The sequence below is a fragment of the Antrostomus carolinensis genome, unplaced genomic scaffold, assembly GCF_000700745.2.
Source record: "Antrostomus carolinensis isolate BGI_N321 unplaced genomic scaffold, ASM70074v2 scaffold7285, whole genome shotgun sequence".
NCBI classification, from domain to species: Eukaryota; Metazoa; Chordata; class Aves; order Caprimulgiformes; family Caprimulgidae; genus Antrostomus; species Antrostomus carolinensis.
The window spans coordinates 18,535-28,233 of NW_010317072.1; the positions used below are offsets into that span (position 1 = coordinate 18,535).

At 40.6% G+C, this 9,699-nt stretch overlaps 1 protein-coding gene across 1 annotated transcript in view; it reads right to left on the minus strand.

The window, feature by feature from the left end:
- Positions 1–9,699, minus strand: part of OXSR1 (oxidative stress responsive kinase 1) — a gene marked incomplete at its 5' end in the record, with an annotated part of 52,362 nt that overhangs the window by 18,292 nt on the left and 24,371 nt on the right. The window contains 2 exons of the mRNA XM_010168448.1: positions 2,438–2,539; positions 6,010–6,119. Of these exons, the coding sequence (XP_010166750.1) occupies positions 2,438–2,539; positions 6,010–6,119 (212 nt within the window). The remainder of the gene's footprint in view (positions 1–2,437; positions 2,540–6,009; positions 6,120–9,699) is intronic.

Here is a 9,699-nt window from a genome sequence, read left to right on the forward strand (position 1 = left end):
CACAAGGTTGGGATGAGCTTTCAGGTCGGGTTGGTGTGATTAAAGGTGTAAGCATAGCAGAACTTCTACTAGCCTTCCCCATTTGAGATGAGCAGTTGTGCAAGACATTTGAGTCAAAGGCTCTGTTTAGATCTCCCTGCAGGTATTTCTTAGCTAGAAATCAAATTAATGTAAAAGCAGAAGGGCAACATAAAAAAATACGAGGGTTCACTTCCATGTATCAATGTGACAGAAGGTGAAGACATTTCTCACACAAGCACCCATCAAGCCAAACCAATTATTTCCTTCACATCACTCAGATATTTTGAAGGAAAGGAAGAAAATTAGTCATTTCCATTTTCACTTGTCACCTCCATACAGATGAGTATCTATTTTTAGAAAAGGAAGCAGCACATAGCACATTTAAATAGCTTTCAACAGCTATATTTGCTTAGGGCAGCAAAAGCCCATCAATCTAGCTGAAATTATACAGTCCATGACAGAATTTCCTGCTTTTTTTCCCCTCCCCTTGGAGGGTCACTTAATTCATGGGTCATTTTGCTGCATAACAAAATTAATCTGCAGTGAAATACAATTACATTCAATAAATAAAACACAGAAATCCTCTTGCAGGCTGCACGACTGGAATCCGTACCTAACGGAACTGGAGACTCGTAATTCCATGTACTGTACGACAACACACGATGCTAAACAGACAATCTTTGTATTCAAAGCTACAACCCATGCATCCAAAACACAATGAACAGGAGTACAGCTTGCAGAAGCTACTGCAAAATGCTCCCAATAATCAAAGCACAGAAGGAAGTATCAATGAAAACAGCAAGAGCTAAATCAGCAACAGAGACAGGGAACTTCTGGAGAGAGTCCAGCAAAGGCTACGGGGATGATTAAGGGGCTGGAGCATCTTTCTTATGGGGAAAGACAGAGAGAGTTGGGTCTGTTCAGCCTGGAGAAGAGCAGACTCAGAGGGGACCTGATCAATGCTTATCAATATCTAAAGCGCGGGTGTCAAGAGGATGGGGCCAGACTCTTTTCAGTGGTGCCCAGCGATGGGACAAGGGGCAGTGGGCACAAGCTGGAACACAGGAGGTTCCTTAAACATGAGGAAAAACTTCTTTACTGTGAGGGTGCCAGAGCCCTGGGACAGGCTGCCCAGAGAGGGTGTGGAGTCTCCATCTCTGGAGATGTTCCAAACCCGCCTGGATGTGACCCTGTGCAACCTGCTCGAGGTGAACCTACTTTGGTAGGGGGGTTGGACTAGATGATCTCCTGAGGTCCCTTCCAACTCCTGCCATTCTGGATGTGCCTGTTCTAACGAGTCAGGAGCTACTGGATTCCCAAATGCTATTGTAATTGTAGGTTGGGAGGGGATGCACCCAGGTCCTAAAGAGGTGACAGCCAACTTGCATAGCATTCCAGCAGTTAAAAGACTCAGAGAAGGAAAGCTTGCCCCATGGTATGCCTACGAGTTCCTGAAAGGGCTCTCCACCCATTCCTGTTTGATCTGAGGAAGCATGCATTCCAGGAGTAGAAGCAAAGTGGCTTTCAAGAGACTTTCAAGAGGTGGGCCAAAGGGGATCAAAGTTTCATGACCAAGACAGGGTCCTCATCAGACCTCACAAATGGGTAATGAAGATCTCAAAGCTCAGCAGAAGGACAGGATGCTTCAGACCTCAACTGATAGGGCCAACTCTGTTAACTTTAAGATGTAGACTCCCGAAAGTGCAGCATGTTGGAAGTAGCTCCTGATTTAAGAGTCAGGAAATAGGGAAAGTTATATTATAAGGCAAATACTAGCCTTATAAAAAAAGACTATATAGCAAACTATAAGGCAATATAAAGATCAAGATATTTAAAAAAGATTTTTGAAGTGTCAGTGTTTAAACAAGAACATTTCCTCCAGCTCAACTTCAATAAAATATTAATGCTGCCAACACCACACCACTTCATACTGATGTGGTACTTTCCACCAGTTCAGTGACTGACAGGACTGTGACTGTGTTGGTGTTAAACAAAGTAAGACATTATTTTGGATAACTGGTAACAGGATTTCTGAGAGGTATGAAGAACAATTATCAGTGCAGGAGAAGGAATGGCTAACCATGACAGTGTCACTGGATGCCAGGTGACATGTTCTGAATCATTATTTGTAGCCCTAAAAACGTCTGCTGCCTTCAGAGGCTCCAGGATTAAAACACACAGCACTTTCCTCAAGAATGGTGACCCTGGCAAGACTCGGGATCTAAATAAGAATTGTGCAGTTTCAGACAATGCTGATTAAGTGGCTTATTTTTAAAAGGTGACTTCAGATAAATCCAAGAACACTGTGATCCACAAGTGCAAGCTGAGAGGACAAACTCTTCAACAAAGCACGTTGGACACGTTATTGGAAACACCCAGAGAACACACTGATCTTTTATCTCACACAAATGCTCACCTTCATCGGTGGGTATTTATGGTAAGGAGCTGCCCCCGTAGCCAGTTCGATAGCAGTGATCCCAAAGCTCCAGATGTCTGCCTTGAAATCATATCCTCTGACCTGAAAAATATTAGAGGATGTTAGCACACATCTCTTGCTATGATCCCTTTCTTTAGCCTATTTACACATCCTTTTGCCCTTTCCTTCCTTTCCCCTCAAATTTGGGAAGAGCAGCACTATAGTGTTAAAGAGATGGAAAGAACCCTTTCTCCCTCCTCTCCCTCCAGCTCCTTATACCTTTGAGAAGGTGTTTTAGAAGTCATAGTCTGATGAAAATTATGGTTGTGGACTGTGCAACTAGGATTGCTCTGCCATAAACCTCTCTGTATGTAGAACATAAAGGGACACTGGGTTAACCCAGGCTCCAACTTCTACACAAGGACACAGAGAGTCATTAAACAGTATAATGAAACTCTCACAGTTAATAGATGGACTGTTATCCCCTTGGGACATATGCCTCACTACACTTTTAGTCCACCACTTCATCAATCTGACTGCAAAGATGCTCAATCTTAAAACTTCAGTACACACCAGCTCAGTAAAAAGCCCCTCATTCCTGTCTGCAGACTAACATTTTCCCTCCGCTAATTAAGAGTAGCTTCTGCACTTGACATTAAACACAGACTTGTTCAGGAAAATTTATAGCATTTACTTCCCCTCATGAACAGGAAAAAATATTTCATATGCCAAAGAGGTTACTTCCTCATTATCATTAGGTAATATTTTGGCACTTGCTTTCTCTACTGCAGGGGAGAAACATTATGTACTAACTTCAGGAGCAGCTACAAAAACCAAAGTGTTTTGGCTGCTGAGAATGGTTTGTGTTTCTTCTCACTGGACTATGGAAAAATGAATATTGAATGAGAGGAAAGCTAATAGGGATACCGTGTTCAGCTAACCTAACAAGCTTTAGAAAGATGCTCATTGCGATGAAGCCAAAAATGTTCCCCAAACTGCCTTTAAAATTATCTTCAATTTTAGCAAACAAACAAAAAACCCTCTTGCACTTTTTTCCATATAATACTATAGTGGAACTGAAATTTATTATAGCACCAAGAGTTTATACTTTGCACTGACTGCTTTTAATCTGCAGGCATCATTTTCATGAGCTTTAAAGGTCTTAAAGATTTCTTGAAGTGCCTCAGTTTATGGATGATTATGAACAGATTTCAAGTCATTTAACTAAACAAGCACAAATATCTAGTTTAGTTTAAAAGAACACAGTGCAGGAAGAAATATGCTGTAAGGGTGGTTTTGAGAACAACTTTGGGACATTTCTTATCTTTATCTTTCAGTTAGTCTTGCAGCACATCTATACATTGTACAACTGCCCTTTCCCCACTGAGATTTTAACTGTTTAGTGTTGATGGGTTTTTTAATTATACCATATAATCCTACTATAAAGTTCAAAAAGTCTACAGCAGTTCATCTTGACATCTATCCAATACATATAAACTAACTGCAGGGTCATGACTAATATCAACAACATTTATTTTTCTCATCAATGATTTTTTCCTCATAAATCTATCAATTGAATTAAAAGACAATGCCAGGCTATCACGTATTAACATGCTAAAGGAACTTAATGATGCTGAAGTAAACCAGATGGAATTGGGTCGATAATATCGACATATGGAAGGCTAACCTACAGCAACCCCTCCGTCCTTTTTCCCCGTGTTGGATAGAGCAGCTCAGAGTGACACCTGCTGGAAGACAGCAAGATGATATCAACGGACATGGAAGGATTTCACAGCAGCATCCAAAATACCTCCTCACCATCTAATATCGGCAACAAGTTAGATGTGCACAGCCTACATGGAAGTATTGGACTCCAGAGAAAATCTGCCCCCTTCAGAAATACCTCTGAACACATCAAGAATCCCCTCTTTGTCACCAAAACCTTCATTTTCCCTTTTTAGCACCCACCTTAATATCTCTTTTTTTCCTCCCTCTTGCCCTGTTAATTGCAGCCACCCTAACCTCAATGAGTCTGGAGCAGCATCATTAGGTCCTGGCCAGCCCGCTGTGCCCTGCGCACCAGGACAGGACACAAAGGATAGAAAAGCCAGGGACAACTCTGATCAGCTTTTGGAAACACTGAAAACAACTTTTATTTATTTTTAAATCAACATAACAAAAAAATCCAGAAGTATGTAAGAGTGAAGCAGTTCAGAAGCAAGTTCACAAAGACAGCTCCTGACTTGGAGAGTGTGTCTTGCACTCTACAGTATTAGACTTGAACTCTGGGGAGGTTGCAGAAGTCCTGTAACACACTGGCCCCCTCAGTGCCACCACAGGGAGCTACTGAAAAGGCCAAATATTGAAAAAGCCTTTCATCAATAGTGTATTTAAGCTGCTCCAAAATTATCTGAATTCCTCAAGAAGTTTTAGATATAGGGGGAAAAAAAAAAGCATGAAAAGTTCTACCACTGTTTTAGCTGCATTTCATTTTAGAGATAGAGATAGATATATATAGATATATAAAGATATATATATATATATGTCTTATTCAAGTTCCTCCTGAACTTCAAAATATTTTACTGTGAACAGCAAGGAAAAAAGTAACAAGGTGGGTTCACTTTAATAAAACAATGCTTTTCCAAACTGTTTTTGTTTCAAAGATTTTTGGAAGGAAAAAACAAAAACCATAAGTCAGTTGTATCTCTGCTGGGTGCACCTGTCAAAAATCAAACCCTGAGTCTAGTCCTCTGTCAAACTGTTTTTAAGGGAATGAGGGATAATTTTCAGAATGCTTATGGCACTGAACATCAATGCCACAGACAGCTGCTGTCAGGACTGTGGTACAATTTTGTTTGTGGATCTTGCTCACAAATGGGCAATGATACTTGAAATTAAACCAAGTTTCTAGCTGGCCTTCATCAGAAGTCATGCAGAAAAAGCTTATATAATTTAGTCTAGAAGGAGTGGAGGATGAAAAGTGACATATCCATCCCATGGGAAGAAGTATGGCATCTTTTACCTAGCCAAAAGAGCAGGGGAGGAATGGGGAGAGGCAAGCATTCCTCAGTATTTACAGCCTCAATACTCACAAGCCAAGAGAAACTAAAAAGCTGAATAAAGTCAACTACATGTTATTTTACTGTAATAACTCCCCTCTCTGACATGCTGCAATTAGTTACCCTAAATCCTTGTATTGCCAAGTGCAGAAGAGCACATTACCAAGTTGTATATGTGCATGTTTGCCACGTGTGAAACTATTTATATTCTACCTCGCATTTAGGCAAGTAGGATGGGCAGATTAATCTTCTTTATGTAACAGCTGAGCTGTCTCATCCTTACTTTAGGTAGGAGCCTGAAGAGAAGCAAGTGAGCAAAAACCTACTGAGTATTTAATATTCCCCAGTACAAGCCTGGCTGGAACAGGTAAATCTACAAAATTCCTGTGGTTTTAAGAAAGCTTTACAGGATGCCAAATGATCATCTTAGTTTGAAGTAAACACAGCCATTGCTGACAACAGGGAATTCCACGTGCAGATCAGATAAGAAGATATCAGGAAAAAACAATTCACCTGTTCCATAACTTCTGGTGCCATCCAGCAAGGTGTGCCCACAAAAGTCTTCCTGACTTTATTTCTGGTAATGTCACCACCAGTGGCCAGAAATGCGCTAACACCAAAGTCTGAAAAGAAAACAAAAGCAGATTTTATTAAGAAGACATCCTGAGCAAACTGAAGGGTTGTCCCCTTTTCCCCCTCATATTCTCAGCCATCTATTAAGCATGGTTACGCATGAAGAGTTTCCTGATGAAGGAAGAATTATCAGCACTTAGCTAAGAATGCTGGTACGTGAACGCTCTGCAGTCCACCGTTCAATTATGGGGACAGCAGAGCTTTCAGCGCTGGTCGACGGAGAGGAAAATTCCACTTTCCATTACAGCCCACTGGTCACATTACAGCACACCCGTGCTCCCCCAGCAGACCTGCTGCTGTACAAACCTGCCTCTGACAGCCAGGGCTTTATTTGCATCTGTCAATGTGTTCACAGTAATAACTGAACTTCAATTAGCGTCCTGTTAATATTTGCAGTAATGAAGTTGGGTACATAAAAAGTTACTAGACTTTCTAACATGTAACTGCCCTAACTGCATCCTGCAGACTGGTGTTACCAGCCCCTTATTCTGGATGGTTTATGACCAGAATATGCTTTGCTTGGTAATCTTCCATCACTGAGACGCTCAGTGCTTTAACAGGAATCATAGAATGGTTTGGGTTGGAAGGGACCTTAAAGCTCATCCAGTTCCAACCCCCCTGCCATCCGCAGGGACACCTTCCACTAGACCAGGTTACTCAAAGCCTCATCCAACCTGGCCTTCAACACTTCCAGGGAGGGGGCACCCACAACTTCTCTGGGCAACCTGTTCCAGTGTCTGACCACACTCACAGTCAATAACTTTTTCCTAATATCTAATCTAAACCTCCCCTCTTTCAGTTTAAACCCATTTCCCCTTGTTTTGTCATTAATTGCCCTTATGAAAAGTCCTTCCCCAGCTTTCTTGTAGGCCCCCTGACTGGTTCCAAATGATACAGCAGCGTTACCAAATCGAGCAGCACGTGCCACTAACCAGCCCCACCATCCCAGAGGAAGCCTTGCAGACAAGTATTCACACCTTGCATAGCGTTACTCCCACTTGAAACACCTTTCACAAGCTAAAGGATGCTGAAGGATGCCCTATGCACTCGTTGGTAATTGTATTATTTAAAGTAAATAATTCTTTTACATGAAAACTATGCTTTCAAAGTTAACACTGATGTTTTATGCAACGAAGAATGAAATGGAAAACAGGATCTGTGAACAGCAGCAGGAGTGTGTGGGGATAGCAATGGGATACAGTGTGTTAGTTCAGAGAGGAGCATTACAAAAGATTTGGCAACCAAGTCGTTCAAGAGAGGATGGCAGATTTTCCTTAGAGAATAAATAAATAAATAAATAAAATAAATGAGGTGACAAGGAAACTGTAAACACAAAACCACATAAGTATTTCTTCCCAAATTGCTCCAAACTACACTACTCATGTATTGCAGAATTATAGACCTGCAAGGGGTTATTCTCCATAACTCAATTTTATCCACATACCCCCTCCTTTTTTAAACACAGTACAAGCAATCAAATCTTAAATACCATTTTTGAGACTGATGACAGAGTTGGAGGATAAGTCTCTGAAATTCAAGGGATATTTCACATAAAAACAGAACATTATTGACCACAAGTGGTTTGAAAAATTCTTGAAACTCATCTGACACAGTTAACTCTAAACACAAAAGTCTTTACTCAGAGGAGCCACAGAGTTACTCCATGGCTTAACGATGTTATCCTAACTGAGTATCAACTGCAATGAATGATCCCTCTCTACAACCTGTAAGTAATGATATCCACATGAAGACAGTCCCAACCTTCCCTCTGTATCATGCCAGCAGTGCAATGAACCCCTTCTTACCAGTCTTTTAATATTTGAGAAACACCATTGAAACCATCACTCAGAAGAATTAAGATGCTGAAAGCTTCCAGCTCACTTAGGCTAGAGGCTTCCAAGGACAGGAACTTAGTGCTCACTAAAATACTAGACACGGATAACTGAAAGTTGACATTAAAGGAAGTTGCATAGAAATCACAGGGCTCAAACAAGCCCTAGCAAATGTCTATCATTAGGGTCCAGCTTCTTCCAGATGTGCTGTCCTGTTCTCTTCCCTGTTCCCCGAGGCATCTTGTCCTCCTGCTAACCTTGAAGTTTTAAGCACACCTAGATGGACCACTACACTCATCAGTACTGCAATCTATATTTTTGTGGAAAACCACTTTTTGCAACAGTGATTTTGCTTTGAGATCTTCCATGTGTGCATCCACCACCCTTGTTTTTCTCAGAAAACTGAATGAGCTTCCTAAAAAGTTCAGAGTAAAACTACTTGCACTTTACTGCTCGTTACGGGAAGTCTCGCAAGACCCATTGTTCTAAACACAGGAGCAATTAGAAGTTCTTGTAAATAAGATAATACTAATAGAAACTTGTCTGAGTGCCACCAGCATATTATTGTGATGTGCTGTATTTGAACTTGTGTATATTATCTTACCTCAAGTTTCCATGTAGTCATTTTGAGGGTAAAGGAAATGCCATTCAAAGCAAAAGCATTCCAGCAGTAAAAACACAGCACACAGCATTCACCGCATTTCACATCAAACACGGGTTTAATAAATTCCAGTTGGAAATTGTGCCCCTACGTCTGCCATCTGAGATCAGCAGAAAGTTTAAACAGAATTAAATTGTATTCTGTTACATGGTTAATTTATTCAATGTTTTCCCAATTTCCCTCATTTCCACTGGGCTAAAACAGGCAGAACCAGTCTGTGCTACTCTGCTGTAAGGAATCACTTTGAAACCATCTTCTCAAATGCCATCTTACTAACTTTATCCAAGTCCCAACTATTAAGATAAGAATGTGTCTGCACTCAGGAAATATCTGTAAAGCAATAAAATAAAATCCTGAACCACAAGTTCAGGTTCAATTCTTACTTCTGAGCAGTTGGTATGATCTGAAAGGCCAAAACAGAATGAGGTTACTGCAAATTAATTTAACTCTAGAAAATGGGGAAAGTCATGAAATTCAAGAGGTACAATAGCTCAGAAGTGTTCAATGTTTATGCTTTTATTTGGCAGTTTGTACTTTATATTGGCTCATTATGCTGGTAACTGGAAAGGACTGCATCACCAGAAACAGGGAGGAATTGGAAATGTTTGGACCTGGCTTGCAATACCAGTAACCACCATTGCTGGGAATCCAACAACTGTCAGATATGCTAAAGGAGCCTCAAAATTGTATAGACTTCCAGCAGTCTGCTAGCAAGCACAGTCTCCAGGATGTCTGGATGCAAGCAGTAGGATCATTTATTTTATCATTTTTCTGAAGCAGTGTAAAAAAGATTTATTTTCTGGACCTGTTTCAGTGGTATAAATTAAAGACTTATTAGAAATAAATAAACTAAATAAATAAATAAATAAATATCTCCAGACTCTCCTATCACAGAAAAACTAATCCAGAATGGAAATGATCATTCTGCTAATGCAGCTCTGCAGAAAATATGGTCAATTATGTCTTTTTCAGTAGAAACATCATGTGTTGCAAACCACACACCCTACAAAACACTCCAGTGGCAATGCAGTTGCAGACTAGTGTTTGAAAAAGCATCGTATCGGGCAACAATTCCTG